The 23,033-nt window shown below is 47.7% G+C and overlaps 1 protein-coding gene across 1 annotated transcript in view; it reads right to left on the reverse strand.

Annotated features, from left to right (window-relative positions):
- Nucleotides 1-485: 485 nt before the first annotated feature.
- LOC119432380 (acetylcholinesterase-1) overlaps nucleotides 486-23,033 on the reverse strand; it is a 41,314-nt gene continuing 18,766 nt past the window's right edge. The window contains exons 2-4 of the mRNA XM_037699546.2: nucleotides 5,677-5,866; nucleotides 3,996-4,997; nucleotides 486-898 (exon numbers count right to left, since the gene is read on the reverse strand). Coding sequence (XP_037555474.1) covers nucleotides 751-898; nucleotides 3,996-4,997; nucleotides 5,677-5,866 — 1,340 coding nt within the window. The 3' untranslated portion in view covers nucleotides 486-750. The remainder of the gene's footprint in view (nucleotides 899-3,995; nucleotides 4,998-5,676; nucleotides 5,867-23,033) is intronic.

The raw sequence follows: 23,033 nt of genomic DNA on the forward strand, positions 1-23,033 counted from the left end.
CCTTCCAGCGCTATGATCCACTCTGATGTATCTAACCAACTAGCACAAAAAGCCATACTTTTGAACATATTACGCCGTAATATTTTTAGAATTGTCTTATACCGCCCACCACAAGAAAACACTGAATCCCCACTGTCAAAAGTGGAGGGGTAAATTAAGCCATTTCCACCCCCCTCCCTCACACTTTTGAAAGAGGGCACATTCAGCTGCAAGCTGGAAAATCTACCAAAGCGGGTGCAAATTTTCGCTCTGGCGACATTGCCCACGTAAGTACAGTAAAATCTCGTTAAACAGAAATCTCTTAAATGAAATTTCCTCTGTATTGGTAGGTTTTTATTTGAATAATTTTTTAACAATCTGGTTAATCTCAGTAAACGAAACAAAAGCCAGCTCTAAAGTATTTTTTTAGAAAAAGCATCAATCTCATATTTATTTTGTGACACCTGTATTCTACGTAGCGAACAAAAATTTATATCTATATTTTATGAATATCATGTGCATTCTGGACAGCATGGCGACAGTGCCACCCACTTCTATAGACGGCCGAAATAAAAACTACCGAAATTTCATAAACATACAGCATGCCATTTCATAATTTGGAATCCGCAAGCACGAACTCGAGTTGAGCAGAAAGAGGATTTTCGGGGAGTCTGGCAACATATCCAAGACATTGAGCGTCAAAGACTACATTAAAGGTTCACCTGATAAATCATGCTCAACATAGCCACAGACTGCTGTCCGTCTGTATTTTCAGTACAGTCTTAGCTTTTTTAACTTCTTGCAACGGGCGAAATAATTAATCTTGGAGACAAAGAATTTAGCATTCGTGATCTCTAACAGCGCTGGGTAATGTGTCTTGAACTTCGGCCATTTCACGCCTGCTGGGCCCTTGGGCACTCTGTAAAAAAATGTTTAGGTTCAGTGTTCACATGAAGGCCTTGACAATAATTTTTTACCGATGCAGGCCTACACTCGAAAGAGTCGCATCAAGCAGTTTTTTTTTTCATGTGAAATTGATGTTAAATTTATGTTGCTGTAAATATTAATTAGATGTTCCATTTAAGAGTGGACAGTGCTGAATGTTTTATACAATGTGCACCATACGAGAAGTAAGTATGCGACAGCAAAGATTGGCAGAAAGCGAAAATAAGAAGCTGCCAATGTGGAAAATTAACGATAGTTTAAAAAATAAGCTCCAGCATAACATGTATTAAACGTGAACATTGATGACACTTTGTGATCAGGCAATGCCTGCGCATAAGCTGGAGCACAAATCTGTTTCTATTTCCGCCTTATGAGAGACTAGTGGAGAAAGAATTTGCCTTGCCTTATCAATCATCAGCTCCAAGTCGTGTCACTGACTCTCGTTTCATGACTCTTTCCCACCCTGCAGATTTCCACGGAATTGGTTTGCTATACTCAGTTTATATTAAGTGTTCACGGTAAATGCACAGGATTGCTGGATTCTTCCAGAAATTTGGTGATGCTGGAGTTAGTCGGTAAATAAGTTTAGAACCGAAGGAATTGATCGTCAGCTTATTTGTACGGCTTTCTTTTTGTGTTTTCTGTCCCCACGTGCATGTTTCTTCTTTTTTCTTCTTTTTTGTAAGCAGAGCTACTTTTTTATTCTTCGTGTTTTCTAAAGATTTCACGTGGAGGTCTCATTCTATCTACAATAACCGTTCCGCGCTAAAAGATGTTATATAAAGCGAAGGAACTGAAGTAATTTTACTGGGCGTCCTTTATGTTAACTGGAATGCTTGTTGATTTCCAATGCGTCAAACGCGTTCATTAACAAAAACTGGGCTAGATTGGTATATGATTCGTGCATCTTACAAAAACAACACGACAAACTACACGTCACAGAGAAAGAGGGACAGGATGAGCCCTGACTAACAACTGAGGTTTGTTAAAAAGAAGAAAAAAAAACGCGTATTATATGAGCAATGGTAAACGCATGCGGCATTAAAAAAAATGTCGCAGTTTCACCCGAAAGGCGAAGCATCAATTGCGATAGCAAATTAGTAGACAGCTCTACGGAGTAAGGATAGTAGTTTTGTCAGCTGTAGAAACTTGGACATGCAGCAGCACCAGCAACGCGCTGAACTGTTGTCGACGCCGTCGGCGTTTTGCCCGCGTTCGCACCGAACGCGCGCGGCGGTGGCGACTGTTGCCGGTGCCTCTGGGGGCGGCTCGGAGGTTTTCGACGAGATCAGAATGAGCCACTCGTCGAGCAGCGTCGGAAATCTTACCCACCTTCTCGTCTCGCAACGTTTTATTGCGATAGCAATTATATGGACACTCAAAAGCAGATTTCTGCCGTCGGCGTCGCCATCGCCGTAGCCGTGAGGTACCGTATGACGTCAATGGAGATGAAATCGATGATGATGATGATAAGTGGTTCTTGAGGGAAGGGGAAAGGTTGGCGCTATCTGATGAAATCGTCGCCGAACGCTGTATGTGCGAGTGAAAGGGCGCGAGGGGCGCGCGCTTTCACGGGGAGTGAACGCACGGGGAGTGAACGCTCAAACGCGCGTTCTGCGCCGTGCTCGCTTAAGGGCTGCAGATTAAGCGTCTCTTTCCTCCTTTACAATCACCATATATGTAGAGCAAACGCGCCTTCTCCCGACGCGCGAGAGGCCATGGGGGAGGGGGAGGGGGGAGGGAAGGGAGGCGACGTTTAGCTGCGGCACCAAGTGCCTATTTATATCAGAGGCTCCGGCAACAGTCACCAACGCCGCACGCATTTTGAGCGAACGCGGGCAAAACGCCGACGGCGTCGACAATAGTTCTGCGTGTTGCCGGTGCTGCTGCATGTACAAGTTTATACAGCTGATAAAGCTAATATTATTACTCCGTATAGCTCTCTACAAATTTGCTATCGCAATTGATGCTTCGCCTTTCAGGTGAAACTGCGACAACTTTTTGTATAAATACGCATTTGGTGCCGCAGCTAAACGTCGCCTCCCCTCCCTCCCTCCCTCCCGTCCCCCCACAGCCTTTCGCGTGACGGAAGAAGTCGCGTTTGCTCTCTATATATGGTGTTTGTAAAGGAGGATAGAGACGCTTAATTCTGCAGCCCTTCAGTGAGCACGGCGCTGAACGCGCGTTGGCTCTCCGCAGTGCGTTCGCTTCTCGTGAAAGCGCGCGTCCCTCGCGCGCTTTCACACGCACATACAGCATACGGCGCACGGCGACGATTTCATCGCAGTTTGACGTCATACAGAAGCTCAAGGTGACAGTGACGGCAGAAATCCGCTTTGAGTGTCCATATAATTGATCGCAATTAAAAAAATTGACTTTTTGCACAAACGACCACGTTGTTGATAAAACAGTGTATAATCTGTGGCGTTAATATCTGCTTCTAGCTTTTTATTGGAAGGTGGTGCACATGGATATCTGCGGTCTGTTTACAGATGCCGCATGCGTTTAACAGTGCTCAGATAATTCATGTTTGTCTTTTTTTTTAAATAAACTTCACCTGTCAGTCAGCACTCGACCTGCCTCTTCCTATTTCTCTGTATCGTATGCTCCGTATTGACTTTGCGCTGTTTTTGTAAAACATAAATGGTGTTGGGCTTGAAACAAACATGCAATGCCTGTGACACATGAAGAGGCATTCGTCCTAAGACACGAATATCAACCTCCTGTTAATTGTTCTTTACTGGCTTCAAGCTTTTGATGTACTCAACGAAATTTTCAGCATTATAGTCAAACTCCACTTGAGGCTGAAAACGCGTGCCAGCTATTGGTGTTCAGTGGCTAGAAGCGTGCTTCTCGTAGCACCGGCTCCAGTTATCTCTATTTCAGCAATTGAAATTTGGAAAGATGAAAGCGTGGTAAAATATGCCTTATGTGACTGCGGCTCATAGCAAACGAATCCTTCTCACACAGTTCGAATGGCTGGTCCTTACTTGGCTTGTATTTTAACCGCAGAAGCCAGGCGAATGCAATAACGTTGCACACAAAAACTACAACTTATCCTAAAATCTCACCTTCCATAGGCGAAGTTGCTCCATATTTCGATAACTTTCTTTGCGAAAGGAATGTCTCCACCGCAGCCGTTCTCGTCCAAAGGTCTACCAAATACAAAAGGAGTATCATCACCGTGCGTCATGCCCAACCAAGGCTGAACTTTGGTGCATCGAGACACGTGGTTCATCTTGTATAAGTAAACCGCATTGTTTGCTTTGGCTGAAGTTGCGGCTTTGGCGAGCTTTAGCGCCGTGTCCACCGAAGCACAATTTATGAGCACGTCTGACTGCTCCTCTGCAAGCGCGCGTCTCAGTTTATCGTAATCAACATCCGCAATTTTTCTCATGTACAGTTCCCGAAGTGTCAGCACTTCAGAAATAGACAGGCCTTTGTGCAGAGCGCCCAAATAGTATAGCATTTCAACCTTGCTTACATTTCTCGGAGGAAGCGTCTTCGAAAAAACGTCGGTAAAACGCACGTACAGGTTTACGCTTCCTTCGCTAGCGACGTATCCAATCATAACATCCCTGTCGCCCGTGAAGTTTGCCACCTGGGGATCGGTCGGCAGGAGATGGTCGCCAAAAATGGGCATAAACTTGCCACCATCATTCATAAAATTCTGTTCCAGCACTGAGATCAGGCTTGCGTTGACATTGCGCATGCAGGAGGCAAAGCTACCAGCCATGTGGGCTTCAGAACTTTCGTTATTACAACCGAATATCTTCGCGAATTTGAATGACTCAATGAGCGCGGCGCCCTTGTCTTTTGTCAGGCCGTTCCTTGCCACGGGACCGCTGTGGATGATGGCTCGTTTGAACAACGCTCGTGCGCTCGGAGCAGTCAGGAAGAATCCGATTGACATGCCGCCCGCACTAAATCCGAACAATGTGACTTCCGATGGGTCACCGCCGAAAGCAGCAATGTTCTCCCGAATCCATTTGAGCGCCAGAAGTTGGTCGTGTAGGCCCTGGTTCCCGGGAGCGTTTTCTGTGCCGTCGTAGAGGTATCCGAATGACTGCAGCCTGCACGTTTTAGGAAAGACAAAATGTCTTCAGTCATTATTTTCATCAAGCACGGCCTACCGAGCCATTATCTTCAAATAGTTTTATTTGATTATAAAGGTGAATTTATGAATGTCAGCCTTCTAATATTGCGCAGCGTTGGACTTGCTAACAAACAAAGCAGATAAGCTATGACGCGATTGGTTCAACATATATATAGTGCATCACAAATTCCTACTGGTTAATAAATACTACCGTTTGCCTAAAACAGAAAAACTTAATGCAAGAAATAGTTCAAGGAACTATGCTTAACTCGACGGATGCCAAGTGAAAAATTGCGTCTCGGTTTAGATTTTTTAAAGAAACCTGCGTGTCCGAAATGTATGCGAGCAGTCAGTGTTCGATAAGATGAGGTTAGGTACAACGCACAAAAATAAGCTGATTAAAACAAATACATTATTATTATTATTTTGCGTGACCAAACACTCAGGGATAGTAAGGCTAAATCAATACGCGCCGTTTGCTGTATCCTACAAGCTGCAGATTAAAGTAGTGCCGAGCATTGGTAGGTCGTCTCCTTTATGATGGAAATGTTGACATTCTTACTGAAGCGAATTCGTAACCGTGAGAACGAAAACATTAGCGCTTTGTACATGCATTCAATACTTGAGGATTGCACTTGATTCTGGAAACGTAGTACCTGTACGCGATTGTGACAACGACGACGTCCCCTAGGGCAGCCAGGTTACCACCGTCAACCAGGGGCGTAGCAGCCGAGCCGTGAATGAACTGTCCTCCGTGTATCCAAGCCATCACGGGACGCTTTGCCGTGGCATTTAGACTCGGCGACCAGATATTCAAATACAGGCAGTCTTCGCTTGTTTGTACATCTGCGCGGTTAGAGCATAGCGAAAGTATTAGCATTGCTTGCTATAACCGGTTACAAATATATTACAGAATATTTTTACAGCCAAGCTGTATATGGCTAGTTTCCAGCGGATCGATGTCCGTAGACTGAAAATCCCCAAGATATTGCAATACCCGGCCGATCCGAGCGAAGGTGAAACATGCTTCAAGCACTCCACCCGTTTTCAAAATAAATAATATTGCTACGAGGGAGACATTCAGCTTGGGGCAGACGACGAAGAAGAAGGTTATCTCTGGTGCTGGTGGCGGTCCACCATCTTGGCTACTGTGTCTCGCACATACTGTACATACAGGCTAAATAGTCGCGCCTTGTGTCGTTTTACTTAACATCTTTGTGTTGGAGGTGCTGGGTGGTTCCCTGTTTCGATCACGGAGCTGCGCAACGGCCGCCTCATCACGCTTGCGACCATGTCAGTCGGTGCCGGCACATCGCCTTCAGCCCCTGCCCCCCCCCCCCCCCCCCCCCCCCGCCCCGTGGCTCCTACCTACATCGTTCTGCCTCCTGCTCGTGATCCTGGCGTATTTTCCGGCCAGGATGGGGTTGACGTCGACAAATGGGTCAACCTTTACGAACGGACCAGCGCCGGCTACAGATGGGACCCGACCCTTGTGCTCGCCACCGTGCTTTTTTACCTTGATGGCCCACCGCTGGTGTGGTTCGAGACGCACGAGGCGGACATTACAATCTGGGACTTTTTCAGAGAGAAGATCCGCGATCTTTTCGGTGACAGCACTGGTCGGCAGCTTGCTTGAACTTGCGACTCGTGCACAGACATCCTCCGATGCCTGTGCATGTCCGATAACGTCTTTCAGACGTTATCGCTCTTTGCCGCCAGGTTGACGAGCACATGCCTGAGTTCGAGAGGGTTTCTCATGTGCTCAAAGGAATCGCCGACGATGCTTTTAACCTGCTCGTCTATACCAACGTTGATACCGTCGACACAATCATCAAAGAGTGCCGGCGGTTTGAACACGCCAAGAGCCGCCGTATTACCCAGAGATTCACCAGGCTGCCCAATACGGCTGCAACTTCATCGTGTGATACCGTTCGCCTGCCGCCCACCTGTGACCATCTTACGCGCATTGTTCGTCGTGAGATAGAGGCTGCCTGTACTGCACCTATTCAACCCCCCGTGTTTACCATCCACGCCAGTGACCCATCGCAGCCATCGGTGTCCCTCCTTCAAGCTGTCGTCAGGCAGGAGTTTGCCAATCTCGGCCTTCCATCAGCGTGCCCACTGACTCGTCCTGACGCTCGGCCTTATTCCTCTGGACCCGCTCAGACGATCCTACACCTCTCCCGTCTCCTTCCGCAATCATGCGGAATGGAGAACGCCCGACGATCAGGCCATATGCTTCTCCAATCATCAGGCCGGGCACATTGCTCGTTATTTCCGTCGCCGTTGGACCTACGCATCTCGCCAGACCTCCATGCACCCTACTCCTTTTAGACGTCCAGCCACTGGTTCCCCTACTTCCTACTCATCGTCCTCCCACGAGCCTCTTTTCCTGTGACGCCACTGCTCCTGTTCACCGCTTCTCACGCTCGCCGTCACCGCAACGCCGTCAATCCCGCTCTCCGCAGCCTCGCCGCTTTTCCTCGCCGTCCTTCTCTGGACGATCGCCGCAGGAAAACTACATAGTGCAGCTTATGGAGGTGAAACTGCAATGCCATCGTCCCCTGCAACTCCTCTATTGACGCTGCCCACTCACCATAGCCTCCTAGAAGTCGAAGTCGACAATGTTCCTGTGACCACCCTCGTCGACACTGGCACACACTTGTCTATTATGAGCGCCCCTTTACGCCGCCGCCTGCAGAAGATTACGAGGCCGTCTACGACACAGACAATATGTGCTGCCGATGGTGGTGCTGTTCAAGTGATCGAAATGTGCACCGCCTGTGTCAGCAGCCGGTCGTCACACTGTTGTCCTTTTTGCCGTCCTTACTCACTGCCCCATGACCTTATCCTTAGCCTTGACTTTCTTTCGGCGCACTCGGCCATAATTGATTGTTCTTCTGAAACACTCTGCCTCGATCTTCCTCTTGTGTCAGATGCCTGAGAAAAGCCCGTCAGCCGCTTAAGCCTCACCGCTTTTGTTCGCCTACCACCTCGAGCCGCCACGTACGTGTGTTTTTTCATCGACTCCTCCCGTTCCTGACGCCGACCATATCGTCTCTCCGATTACAGATGTACGCCTGACGCGCAATGTTACTGTGCCACATACCATCGCCACATTAGTTGATAACTGTGTGTTCCTCCCGCTACTAAACTTTGGTCCGACCGCCAAAGTGTTGCCCCACAAGATGTCGCTTGCCCACCTCACCGCTATAACAGACCATGACGTCAAGGCTGTCGCCATAACTGAAGAAGCTGAAGTTTCCCCGTCACCAAGCTCTGACGACAGCATTTTTCGCAATATGATTGGATCAGACCTTTCTGCTGACCAGGCCGACGCTCTCTGCCGGGTTTTGGCCTCGTACAGCCACATTTTCGACATTCGTCATCGACCCCTGGGCCAGACTAAGATTGTCGCCCACCGAATCAACACTGGCGCCTCTTTGCCCATTCGCCGTCGACCTCATCAGAGCGCGAAGTGATTCAAAAAGAAGTGGCTAAAATGCTTGCGAAGGACATCATCAGACTTCTGGTCTGACTGTAAAATGGGTAGGCCGCGTGTTGTAGGGTGTGAAGAAGACTAGCGTGCCGACCAAAAATGACGGCGTGAACAGAAAACGGAATGGCGGGATCGAATCCCGGCCGCGGCTGCCGCATTTCATCTCAACTGGACTTACCAACACGCCCAAACTTCTTCCCTGCCGCATTTCGATGGAGCAGAAATGCAAAAACGCCCGTGTGCTTGCGTTTTAGTGCACGTTAAAGAACCCCCAGGTGGTCAAAATAATTCCGGAGCTCTCCACTACGGCATGCCTCATAATAACAACTGGTTTTCGCACGTAAAACCCCAGAAAGAAGAAGAAGAAAATGGAATGGGCGCGGCGGCGGCGGAAGCAGACCACCGACGATCAGCGGGCCGCGGACGCCAAACGTAAGCGTGCTGCCCGCCAGTACCGCGAGTCGGAAAGAAATGCGAACCATCCATGTGGCCTCGATCCCGCAAACTGGGAACGTTTATCCGGAGCATCTGTAAATCACCACATACGCAGCTTCTCTGGTCGTCCCCCTTCACAGAGTGCAATGGCACTGAATTTTTTACTTCTTTTCTTAATTTTGACATACATGAGATCTCGCGATTGCCATCACGAAATTCAGCCACAGCTAAAGGCAAATATCTCTAACTTGGCTCTTAGCGTACCGGTAATACAAAGTGAAGAGCCAGAAACACAAAACAATAATGTTTAAATATAAGTCTGCCACAAATATGAAAGCGTATATGCGTGCATAGATAAGGTAATGAAGATACTGAGTGCGTGACACGCGGCGACACTGGTATCTGCACACGCTTGGCGTTTACAGAGATCCCTCTTGACAGATGCTAGCCATCAGTACAGACCCATACACAAAACCAATCTATCTTGTCACTTTCATATGTCGCGAGGCCTTTATAGGCAAGACACAACATGCCTACGCCGCATCCGACTCAACTTGGCCTACACGAACTACAAGTGCAAGTTCAACTGACGGACTCGCCAATGCGCTCTGCATGTAACGCCCATGACGACCTTGAACATGTTATGTGCAACTGCTGCCGCTACTTGCCATGGAGACAGTCTTTGAAAAGGCGGTGCTACACCTGCAACGGGACTGGAGCTTGGAAATGCGGCACATTCTCGACCCATGGCAAAGCATGTTTAGGAAAACAACAGCGCTGGGTAAACAAGGACACAAAGAAGAACACGACTATGGCAAAGCACAACATGCGCGTTGCGCGCCACGAAAGCGATGCTGATGTTCTTGCGGGCCACAAGCCTGAACGGAACTTTGTAAATACCTCTATAGTGTATACATGTTTGTGATTCTATGTGCTGTTTAATTGTTTACCACTGTGTATATCATAATCATCACCCAGCACCTGGAGTAGCATGTTAGGCGAACAGCCAGGCTAAAGTCTCCCGCATATAATTAAACCTTGCATCTCTCTCTTCGAGTGCGTGAGTGCGTTTCTGTTGAGGATGAACGGTTGTGCGCAGTGTTAGGTGTTATTTTTATTTCTAGTGCTGTGACTCGACGCTGGTCCTTCTTTCGTCACATTTGTGCTTTTGTTTCTATTGCTTTTAGCGTAAATATGACTTTGCTCACTGCTATGCTGATCATTGTACAGGTGGAGGAACCCGAGTCAGGCAGAGTTCATATGCATTTGGACTGTTTGCCCCAGATAATGTATATCTCAATAAATCGTAATAAAATAAAAGTAAGCGAATATTTTTCCCTGCACTATATAAAAATTTCATGTTAGCTTTAGACGTTACGCCCCACACAAGCTAATATAGCCGAGAGTGAAACACAGAAACCTATAGCTGATGCTTCAATTTCGGATGTAGCTATGCACGCTATCTGTTTGACATATCCAGTGATTTCTGCAATATTAAGTTTGAGAAAACTTAATATCGTAACTGTAAGAGATGGCACTGAAATGTAATTAGGCTATCAAAAGGTCGCAGTTTCGCCCATAAGGCGAAGCATCGACTTGCGATAGCAAATTAGTGGACAGCTATACTAAATAAGGATGGCAGTTTTATCAGCCGTATAAGCACGTAAACATTCGTTTCCATATTGAGTTATTAAGCATGGTGTCATGCGCGTACAGGCAAACATAAACACATCTCACTCGATGAGCGCGGACATTCGCTATCAAAACGCTGGTGTCAGGAAGAGCAGCAGCAGCAGCGAGTGAATTGCCCTTCGTGCTGCCGCTCGCTTCAACGCGAACTAAGCAGCGAGAACACAGCGCACACGAAGCTATCAGCACTCGGGACACTCTGTCCCCATCCCAGATCGCTTTCAATATTAGGGCCCGTGCAGCCGCAGTAGGAGTAGAAGGCCTGCCCCCGGAGCATTGCACACGACGAAAGATGGCGCGCTTCCTCCCCGCTGTCCTCCCTGGCGCTGCAAGATTGAGCCACCATCGTCAGCTCACCCTCGCACGGTTTCACTCGAACATGCAGCATACATACGGCACGCGGCGACGATGTTATCGCCCTTGCACTTTATGCGGAGCATCACGGCGACGGCAGAAATGCGCCTGGAGTGTCCAGATAATTGCTATGGCCATAAAAATTCTCTCCTTGTTCCCCGCCTGCAATCTGACTCGTAAGACTGGGAGTCATTGAATATCACTAGAAGTCGAGAACAGAATTTCAAGTAGTATTCGTCTGCGAGTTATTTCAAACGACAAGCCAGGAAGGCAACCTCCAACTATTGTACGTGTCGCATTCCTGAGCAGATATTACGAAAATTGTGAAACGTTCCTTCTAAGAAGCCTGTACTTCAATATTTCTTGTGTGCAGTTGAGGCTCCATACAATTCATTTCGAGGAGCCAGTGGGCGGTGATCAATTCGCTGATTCTGACAAGCTCGAGTTGTTCTACAGAAACGAAATGACCGGTACACGTTCGCGTTTTAAGCATGAAATCGTTTTAGCTCCCGTTGTAGGCGACCTTCAAGTGACCTTGAACCTAAAGCCACAGCCGTTATCCGGGCACTCAAGCGAGAACAAAACGCTTCTCATCCGGGCGACCAGTGAAAAGTTAAGAAAATGTGGTCTCTGGCCCCCAACCTCTTGTACAGGACCGTCTTACATACGCTTGTTACTGCTCACACAAGCTCAAAAAAAAAAAAACTGGCAGCTTCCAAGGAAGAAGAAGACGACGACTACGAACGTACATGTGCGAGCACATCGGCTGCCTGTCTCTACAAACGTTCTGGATCGGATTTTTTGCCTCAACCCGCAAGAGTTCCCCATCATTCGACGCAGTTTGTTGCAAGGAACAAGCGGATACCAGAATCTTACCGGTGGGTGGATTTTTCGGTCTTCCCAGAGACCTTTTCCCCCACGCCACGTTGGCGCGCACCTACGCCTAACGTGCCAAACCAGACGGTGCGGTCGGGCGGGCGGCGAGCCTAGGCACAACGCGTCGTCGAGCTAGAGAATGGTCTCCAACACTTCAATTGTAGAAGGCATGGTAATCAATCCGGAGAAAGCGGAGTGCTCAGGCTGGATCGAAGTCGTGAGCAAGAAGAAGAAACTTACCGAGCGGGCTGATTCTAACGTGCCCACGTCAGCGAAAGGAAGCGGTAATGGCGGCTGCCGCACTGCCCCACAGAACGTATTTAGACGAGTCGTCGAAGCTTTCAGAATCCCGAACCTTCCCAGGGATGACTTTAAGACCATTATACGGCCTCGTGGAGGGTTGGATGTTAAGACGACAGACCTTATTATGTTCAAGCATGCGCTTGCCAAGGCGGCTTCCCTAACAGCGGAGCAGGTGTTCACGACACGTTGTGCACGAACCCCTTCCAGAACATTCTTGTGGTTGCCACGCCGTTTGCCACGCAGATCTGTTGGACCACGCCAGGGTCCAACAGATCTGTATGGGTAATATCGTCATAGGAGTAGCGGCCTACGTGGCTGCGTCGGACGACACATGTAAAGGAGTGATCCGCGTAATCAACCTGGATCTCAGTGGCGCAGAACTGACGGAGATGATCGTCAACTGGAGGAACCCCGGTGCTCTGGGGGTTCGAAGAATCAAGAAGACACCAACTGTGATCCTGTTGTTCGACGGACAAAAGGTCCCCCAAAACGTCCTGTGTGATGGTGTTCGCTACCCTTGTTCCTTGTATCGCAGGCAAGTGGACGTTTGTTATGCGTGTGGAATATTGGGCCACAGGGCCGATGTTTGCCCGAAGGGCGAAGATCAGGGAAAATGCCGCGGATGCGGCATGCGCACACCATCAGAGGATCATCAATGCAATCCCAAGTGCGCAATTTGTGGTGGGGCACACCAAACGGCTGACCGCAAGTGCAGACAGCGCTTTCAGGTGCCGTACATTGTGCGCCAAAGACGGCGGCGCCGCAGGCGCGCACAGCACACGCAGCTGGCGTCAGGACCACGTGGCTCCGACACATCTGGCGGCGGAGAAGCAATGGCGGGAGAGAAGACATTCTCCTCCCACCGCCGCAATAGATCTGCATCTAGAGGGCGCTCCCGCTCCCGTTACAGGGGGCGCCCCGGCAGCAGATCGCGCTCACGCTCCAGAGGGCGCGACAATAGCAGCAGACGATCCCGTTCGAGAGGACGATCAGGCTCCAGGGTCCGAATCCAGAAACCAATGTCCTGGGCGGACAAGGCCAGGCTGAACATCCAAAGCGACAAAAAGGTAACACAGGGCATCTCCCCGGAGCATAAGAAAGAGCAATCTGAGAATTTATTGCTTAAGAAAATGCATAACTTAAAGAGGCACTACGAACGCTGAGGTTCGAGTTCGAGCTCTTCCGTAACTCACGTGAACACCCCGAAATAGACTCACCCATCCAGGTTCAAGCAGAAGGGTCGAATAAGCGCAAAGCTATTTCTCCCCCCGGGACCACGGATAGAGAGGCCATGCAAACTGACCAAACCCCCGCTCAGGTCCCTAAGCCAGAGCCAAACGTACTCGCCTCTTTAGCAACGATTGATGAATCCCTCAAGCAGATGAGAGAGGCCTTAGCCATTCAATCAAGCACTATCGAGCACATGGACGGGGAACATCTCCCACCTAACACGTAGAGTAGGAATCCTCGAGTCTAAAATGAAAATGATAGACTCTAGCAAAATCAAGACCACCATCGCTAGCACCATTAGAATAGCCAAGAAAGTACAGCAACACTAGTTCGCTGCAGGCTTTGCTAATTTATGAGAATTCAAAATGGCGGGACAAACCGGAAACATAATTGTTTGGCAATGGAATTGTGCAAGCTTCTTGATGATGATGATGATTGTTGGAGATTTTTGGCACAAGGGCCAGATGTGGCCAAAGAGCGCCAAGGCGATGATAATGACTTGTCAGTGGTACATGAATGGTGAATTATAAGGTGTTGATAAAACACATGTGGCATGGCTGTAAAGAGGCCTAAAATAGTCGCTGTAAAATGCGTAAAATCTATAGGTACTAAGAATATGGCAATGACTAATGAAGTGTGCTATGGATACGAGGGATGCATTGTGAAAGATTCATGATATACTAAAATATGTCAGAGGCTAAAATTTTCAAAAACACTAATGCCTTAACAGAGCCCTTGAGATGTAAGGGCCTGGAGGCATGTGCTATACTGAGCTATTATCACAGTGGTATCCTCTGGAGAGAGGATGCGCTACGTATTTCTTGGGCTAATAACATGCAAGACAACATCATTCAAAAAAGCGAGGACTGCTTTGGTAATAAAAAGCGGTTCTTTACCAAGAAACATAGCGGGATGGAGAGGGATAGAACAGCGGTATGCCAGAGGAAAATGTTTCTTCCTCTCTCTCTCGGCTTCCCTACACTCCAGGAGGACGTGAAGAACGGTGAGCCTCTCGCCACATCTACCACAGGTTGGAGGATCATTACCATTCAATAGAAAATTGTGGGTACCATATGCGTGTCCTATTCTGAAGCGACAGAATAGGACATCAGTTCGTCGTGTTTTTGATGCAGAGGGCCAGAAACCTAACTGTGGATTAATCAAGTGAAGCTTATTATTTGTTTGCGCATCCCATAAGCGTTGCCAGTGGCTTCGCAGTTTCTTGCGCAAGAAAGGTTTCAAATCTGTTACAGGGACAGCAGCGGTAGGATTAATAGCGTACGATGTTATTGATGTGGCCATTTGGTCGGCAAGAACATTACCCTCGATGTCTCTATGCCCGGGCACCCAGCATATTATGATTTGTTGTTTAGATGCATAAACAGAGCAGATCAGTGAGTAGAGGTTGATAATTACAGGGTGTTTATGTTTTTGCGGCATCCTTAACGCTTTAACAACGCTTAAAGAGTCGGTAAATATTACAGCCTTTTGGAGTTTCAATCTATCAATGTGTTTCACCGCCGATAGTACTGCATAGGCCTCTGCCGTAAAGATGCTTGTGTGGGGATAAAGTACATCGGATTCCGAGAAGGACGGGCCGACTGCCGCATAGGAAACGCCAGCATGTGACTTTGATGCGTCTGTGTAAAATTCAGGGCAAGAGTATTTCGATTTTAGTTCTAAAAAGTGCATTTGAATGTGTGCATCTGGCGCACGTTTTGTGACTTCAATAAACGATGTGTCACATTCAACCAGCTGCCACTGCCACGGCTGGTAGCAGCTTCGCTGGAGGCATTAGGCAATGTTCAAGTAGTGCAGCACCCATTTCTTCACTGAGCTTTCTCGCGCGTAGCGAGAAGGGCTGCTTCGCTGTTGGTCGGTTATTAAATAGTGTGGCACATGTGGTATCGTTTATGGTAAAATAGGTAGGATGTGTACGGTTTGAATTTATTATGAGGAAATATGTAAAGCTGGCATAAGTCCTCTGAAGGAGGAGCGACCACACGTTTACTTCCACATAAAGGCTTTGTACGGGGCTTGTCCTGAAGGCCCCAGTCGCGAGGCGGATTCCTAAATGGTGAACAGGATCCAACATTTTTAAAGCACTGGGTGCAGCAGACTGATAGACTATCGCGCCGTAGTCAAGTCGTGAGCCGACAAGGCACCTATACAAGTTTAAAATGCATTTCCTGTCACTGCCCCATGCTGTACGCGACAGCAGCTTAAATAAGTTCATTGTTTTCAGGCACTTAACCTTCAAGTATTTGATGTTCGGAACGAATGTGAGTTTCGAGTCCAATATGATGCCGAGAAACTTGTGCTCTTTGCTTACAGGTAGTGTGGTACCAGACAGCTCAATAGCAGGGTCTGGTACTATTCCTCTCTTATTAGTGAAAAGGACGCATGTGCTTTTCTGTGGGCTCAACCTAAAACTGTTTTCATCAGCCCATTTAGCCACTTTATTTAAGCCATGCTTGACATGTCGTTCGCAGACAGCAAAGTTGCACGATTTAAAACCAATCTGGACATCATCTACATATACAGAGTAGAACATCGTTCGTGGAATAGCCGTGCGTAGAGAATTCATTTTCACAATAAACCGTGTACAGCTAAGCACACCGCCTTGCGGGACACCAGTTTCCTGGGTGAAAGACCTAGACAAGGCCTGGCCCACCCTTACACGAAACGTACGGTTAGAAAGGTAACTTTGGATAGTACTCAACATGTTGGCGCGGACACCCATAGCGGAAAGGTCTCGGATAATACCGAAGTGCCATGTGGTGTCATACGCTTTCTCTAAATCAAGAAATACGGAGAGAAAAAACTGTTTGTGTATAAAGGCATCCCTTATGATTGCCTCGATGCGGACAAGGTGGTCTGTAGTCGACCTACCTTCTCGGAAGCCACATTGGTAAGGATCTAGTATTCCGTTGCTTTCTAGGACACACATTAGGCGCCGGTTAATCATCTTTTCGAAGATCTTGCACAGAAAGCTTGTCAAAGCAATGGGTCTGTAGCTACTAGGTAAGGACGGGTCCTTGCCCTGTTTAAGTATGGGGATTACTATAGCTTCTTTCCAAGAAGATGGAATGGAACCAGCAGCCCGCATGACATTAAAAAGACAGAGGAGTGTCTTTTGTGTTTCGGGGTGTAGGTGCTTTATCATTTCATACACGATACGGTCAGCACCTGGTGCCGAACCGTTGCAACAAGCAAGAGAAGCTTTAAGTTCAGCTAAACTGAACGGGCAGTTGTAATGCTCATTTCGGGCACATTTCCGATCGAGGGGCTGTCGCTCTGCGCGCTCTTTGAACCTAAGGAATGTTTGTGTGTAATGAGATGCACTGGAGACATATTCAAAGTATTCGCCCAGACAATCTGCCTGATCCTCCAGGCAATCTCCTTGGATATTCACTAAGGGCGGCGGGTTCGTCTCACGGCCCTTTAATTTATTAACCCTATTCCATACTGTTGCCTCATCTGTGTAAGAGTTTATACCAGGAATGTACCTCTCCCAACTCTCTCTCTTTGCACGTCTACGTGTCCTTCTGCCTTGCTATTTAACCTGTTTAAAATTAATAAGGTTTTCGGCAGTAGGAGAATCGCGAAGCAATCCCCATGCTTTGTTTTGATTTTTGCGCGCTTTACGACATTCTTCGTTCCACCAAGGAATGCGGCGCTTCTTAGTCAGTCCGTTAGGTTGTGTAATACATTTCCTAGCAGCAGTCAATAATAAAACCTGTTAGATATGTTACGGCGTCGTCTACGTTAAGAGCAACAATGTCATCACGGCCTAGGTGTGTCAGCTCTCGGAACAGTTCCCAGTTGGCCGAGTCTACGCTCCATCGAGGTGATCGTGGCAAGCATCCATCTCGTTTCGTTGAGTTTAACATAATTGGGAAGTGGTCCCTTCCATAGGGGTTCCTGAGGACGGACCACTCCAGGTATGGCATTAGTGTGCTCGACACTATGCTTAAGTCTATGGACGAGTATGTGTGGTGTGTAATGCTGTAGTATGTAGGTTCTTTTTTTGTTCAATAAACATTCACCTGAAGAAAACAGAAAATTTTCTATAAGGCGCCCTCGCGCATCGTAACGAGAGTCGCCCCACAGGGGGCTATGAGCATTAAGATCACCTACGACTATGTATGGCGGAGGAAGTTCATCGATGAAGCTCTGAAATTCTGTTCTGGAAAGCTGATAGGAAGGGGGAATGTAGATGGAGCTAATTGTAACTAGTTTACCAAACAACACTGCTCGGACAGCAACTGCCTCAAGGGACGTTCGGAGGCTTAACTGCTGACATGCAACGACCTTATCGACCATTACGGCCATACCCCCTGACGAAGCGAGGGCGTCGTCGCGGTCTTTGCGGAAAGTGACATATTGCCTTAAAAAGTTCGTCTGTGTTAATTTTAGGTGTGTTTCTTGTACACACATCACCTTTGGACTGAATTTGCGGAGGAGTTCTTTAACATCGTCAAGATTACGTAGAAGTCCTCTCACGTTCCATTGTAATACTTGGGTATCCATAATGGAAAAGAAGTTAGTGATGTGTGTACAGAAAGATAGAAGTTAGTTCACAAGACCTTTCCAGGCCCCGTGATGCGTGGTTTTCCTTTCTTCCCGGTGCGCTCCAGGGAGCTGCACCGTTCTTTGGGCGTCTGAGACGCCGGTAGTCTGCTTGTGTCCATCACCTCGTCTGAGGCGGTGGATAGTGCCCGCTCAGCGGGGACGTTCGCGGGGGTTTCAGGCCGAACTGCACGGGCAGTGGCCCTGGGTCCAGCAGGCCCGCGGGTCTGCTGGCCCTCGTTGGCAGGGGGCTGAACAGCGCTGGCTGCTCGAGCCGGGGGGGGGGGGGGGGGAGGCTGGTGGCATGACCGCCGTCACACTCCGTGTGACTCCGCGGCCGCCGAAAGATGTGGCGCTGCCCCCCGGCGCACCGCATCAGAGTAGGACGGATTAGACTGATTGAAGGCAGAAAAACGCTTGCGCGCTTCTGGGAAGGAGATGTTTAGTTTCACTTTGAGTTCTATTATGTCTTTTTCTTTCTTCCATGTCGGGCATGTTCGTGAGTAGGCGGGGTGGTCTCCGTCACAGTTGGCACAGTGGTTTGTGTGGAAGTGCACACTACTGAGGAATGGTCTTTGGATGCCCATTTTGCACAGGTAGATCGCCCTCGGCAACTTTGCGACCCATACCCAAAACGCTGACACTTGAAGCATCGGCGCGGATTTGGGAGGTACGGTCGTACACGCAGTTTACAGTATCCGGTTTCAAATGACTCAGGGAGGTTGCTTGTACCAAAGGTAATGATAACATGTTTGGTTGGGATTTCCTTATTGTCACGCCTCATCTTGATTCTTTGGACCTTAACCACGTTTTGTTCTTGCCATCCTTCCAACAACTCACTCTCACTAAGTTCAAGCAGGTCGTCATCAGAGATGACGCCGCGCACAGTGTTCATTGACCTGTGTGGGCCCACGGAGACAGGAATGTCCCCAAACTCCACGAGTTTTGACAGCTTGTTGTACTGGAGATTGTCACGGACTCCTAGAAGAACGTCTCCACTTCCCATCTTAGTTACTTTGTAACCTGAGCCGATTGCTTCTGTAAGAGATTTTGCGACCACAAATGGGGATATCGTACGGACAGTCTTTGTTTCATTTTGGCTATGTATCACATGGTACTTGGGAAATGTTTCTATTGGTTTCATGCGGAAGTTGAAGGCTTCGTCGGTGCGCCCCCTTTTCAGGGAGCGATCAAGTAGTGCGGGAAAAGCATTTGCCATGTAAAAATGGAAAATTCGGCGCCGATGGTAGCCACCCACCACCGAGCCCAACAAGGGGACGCTACAAAGTTAGAATACTTGCAGACGCCAGCCATGCATCGCCGCTATAACCTGATATAAAACACCCAAGGTTGGATAAGTACACCAGGTTAACCCTTGCCGCCCAGAAATTCGGAAGTGAGAAGAAGTGACAAGAAGACAGAACAGTTGGGAAAGTGAGAAAGGCAAAAGATTGAAGAGGGGGACAGGAAAAGGCAACTGCCGATTTCCTCCAGGTGGGTCAGTCTGGAGGTGCCGTCTATGTGAAGCAGAGGCCAAAGAGGTGTGTTGCCTCCACCGGGGGGCCTTAAAGGTCCAAACACCCGGCATCGGCTCAACCCCCAGGATCCCCCTTCCCCCAGACACGGCTAAGCCGCGCACATACCCGCCGTGGTTGCTCAGTGGCTATGGTGTTGGGCTGCTGAGCACGAGGTCGCGGGATCGAATCCCGGCCACGGCGGCCGCATTTCGATGGGGGCGAAATGCGAAAACACCCGTGTACTTAGATTTAGGTGCACGTTAAAGAACCCCAGGTGGCCCAAATTTCCGGAGTCCCCCACTACGGCGTGCCTCATAATCAGATCGTGGTTTTGGCACGTAAAACCCCATAATTTCATTTTTTTTTTGCTAAGCCGCGCACAGCTACACGCGGGAGGGTCCAACCCTCGTGTGCTCGGGTCCGTGGTGTCGCAACACACCAAACGCCTGCTTACGCAGACGCCCCTGCGGGGATGCAAGCTTCTTAAAGCGTAAAGCTGCTCTTCTAAGCCCTTGAAGGTTTTAGTGATCACAGGCTACTGCAATTCAAAATTGCTGTTCCCTCACCTTTTAGCTGTAACACTATTAAAACCATTCGCGACTATAATAAAGCTGACTACAGCAGCATAAATAAGGAACTTGAGAATTTCTTTAATCTTATATTTCGACCATCGTTTAATTCACGGACTGTAGACGATAACTGGGCTCTTTTCAAACGTAAAATTTTAGAACTCGTCGCGAATTTCGTTCCTTTAGTTGTCATAAAAAACGACAGCAGAAACCCATGGTTCAGTAAGCAGCTCCGAACACTAAGAAACAAAAAGAAGCGTTTGTACAATAAGGATAAGTGCAATAAAGATGCCCTGTCTTGGAATGCGTACACGAATTGCTTGCGCAGCTACTGTAAAGCCCTATTCACTGCAAAGAATAAATATTTTTCTCAGGATTTGCCCTCTCTTATCAAAAAAAAAATAACCCGAAAAAGTTCTGGGCAGCCATTGCACCTGGTAACTCTACCAGTAACATCACTTTACACGAAGGAGACACTCCCGTTCCCGAAGAACAATGTCCAACCGTATTCAATGAGTTTTTTTCCTCTGTGTTTACCACTGAGGATTCTTCTAATGTACCTCTTGTACCTGATCAAATCCCTGCATTCATGACACCAATCGAGATCACTCAGAGGGGCATTGCCAATTTAATTGATCGTCTTAAGATTTCTACTTCATCAGGCATTGACTGTATTAATTCAAAGATATTAAAAAATACCTCTGCTATTTCCAGTCAAATTCTATGTGACATTTTCAGGCAATCATTATCATCTGGACAGTTGCCTAATGACTGGAAGGTGGCTAAGGTTGTGCCGATATTCAAAACTGGCGACAAGCACACACCGGGAAACTATAGACCAATATCACTAGCCTGTATTTGCTGCAAGCTGCTTGAGCATATTATAGCGTCACATATTTATGAACACCTTGAGTCTAACCACTTTTTTTTCTCTAAGCAACACGGTTTTAGGAAGGGTTACTCATGCGACTCAGTTATTCGAACTCACAACGGATCTTCATTTTAACATGAACTGTAACAAACAGACTGATTGCGTTTTTTTTAGACTTTTCCAAAGCTTTCGACAAGGTTGCTCATTGTCGCCTATTTTCGAAATTGTCCGCACTACGTTTAGACTGTTTAACATAGTTATTTGTGAAGCAGGTCACTGACCAAGGTCAAAAGGAAATAAAATGACGTTTCGGGATCCGTACGGGTCCCTTGTTCACAATGGAATGGCGGCTGAGCAAAAGGTTCTTAAGTAGTGTTGAGCGCATGACGCAAAGTCCGGGAGTACACGTGATTTAAAGTGCCAGATGATCTGTTAATAGTATTACTTGTCGTTTGAATTATTAGCGATTCAAGATTGAGCCTTGTTGTCATGTTCTTCTCTGTGGCCAAGATGCGCGCGTTGTCCCAGTTTATCGCGTGGCCCGTCTTCTCGGCGTGCTCTGCGAGGGCATTTCTCACTGTGTGGCCTTTGGCGACGCCATTCTTGTGCTGCTTGAGGCGCCGGTGAAAGCGGAAATTTCTGCAGGCGCCTCAAGCAGCACAAGAATGATGTCGCCAAAGGCCACACAGTGACAAATGCCCTCGCAGAGCACGCCGAGAAGACGGGCCACGCGATAAACTGGGACAACGCGCGCATCTTGGCCACAGAGAAGAACCTGACAACAACGCTCAATCTTCAATCGCTAATAATTCAAACGACAAGTATTACTATTAACAGATCATCTGGCACTTTAAATCACGTGTACTCCCGGATTTTGCGTCATGCGCTCAACACTACTTAAGAACCTTTTGCTCAGCCGCCATTCCATTGTGAACAAGGGACCCGTACGGATCCCGAAACGTCATTTTATTTTCATTTTGACCTTGGTCAGTGACCTGCTTCACAAATAACTATGCTTTTACCTGACCAGACGGTATTCCGTCGAACTCTTGACTAGACTGTTTAACAATGTCGAGGCTGCGTAACTTTCTATCTTTTCGTCAGCAGTTTACCGTAGTAAATAACTTTTCTTCAAACATTTGCGACGTAACATCCGGTGTACCACAGGGAAGTGTTCTCGGACCTTTATTGTTTTTAATATACATCAATGACTTACCCTGCGGTTTATCTTCATCTGTTAGGCTATTCGCTGATTACTGCATCATTTACCGTACTATTAACAATTTTGATGATCACCTTTCCCTTCAAAATGACCTTGAACTAATTTGCAGCTGGTGCGACACCTGGCAGATGTCTATGAACTCATCTAAATGCAAGGTGCTCTCCTCTAGTCGTAAGCGCATTAACTCCGACTTTTCTTACTCCATAAATGGTAGCGTGGTTACCAAAGCTTCATCATATAAATACCTCGGTGTTCATCTAACACCGGATCTCTCATGGAGCACGCATATATCTGCTATCTGTTCTAAAGCATCCAAAACACTAGGATACCTTCGTAGGAATCTACGCAACTCGCCTCCCAATGTGCGCAAATCAGCTTACCTTTCGTTTGTTCGTCCGCAACTAGAATTTGCTTCGTCTGTATGGTCGCCTCATCAAGGCTATCTAATTAGTATGTTAGAAGGTATTCAGAACAGGGCAGCACTGGTTTATTTCTCGTAATTATGCCCGTCATGCCAGCGTAACCCAATTAAAGCTAGATATCTCACTCCAAGAACTGGATATACGCCGAACTATCTCCTTGTTATGTCTGTTCCATCAGTATGTTCACAATGATACGTCACACTTTCTGCCACTTCACACACCTGAACGCACGTCAAGCCGCCTTCATAACAAATTTAGCTTCAAGCGCGTTTTTGGCAAAACTAAAGCGTTTAATTCATCTGCTTTTCCACGTGCCGTGTACCCTGTGGAATAGCCTTCCCGATGATATCGCTATGTTATCTAACCGGGATGCTTTTCGTGAAAAATTACACGCTCTGTATGACTAATTACTGTATAATGATGTGTCACTGTTGCACTGTTAGTGTTTCTGTTA

This window comes from Dermacentor silvarum, chromosome 11 (assembly GCF_013339745.2).
Source record: "Dermacentor silvarum isolate Dsil-2018 chromosome 11, BIME_Dsil_1.4, whole genome shotgun sequence".
NCBI classification, from domain to species: Eukaryota; Metazoa; Arthropoda; class Arachnida; order Ixodida; family Ixodidae; genus Dermacentor; species Dermacentor silvarum.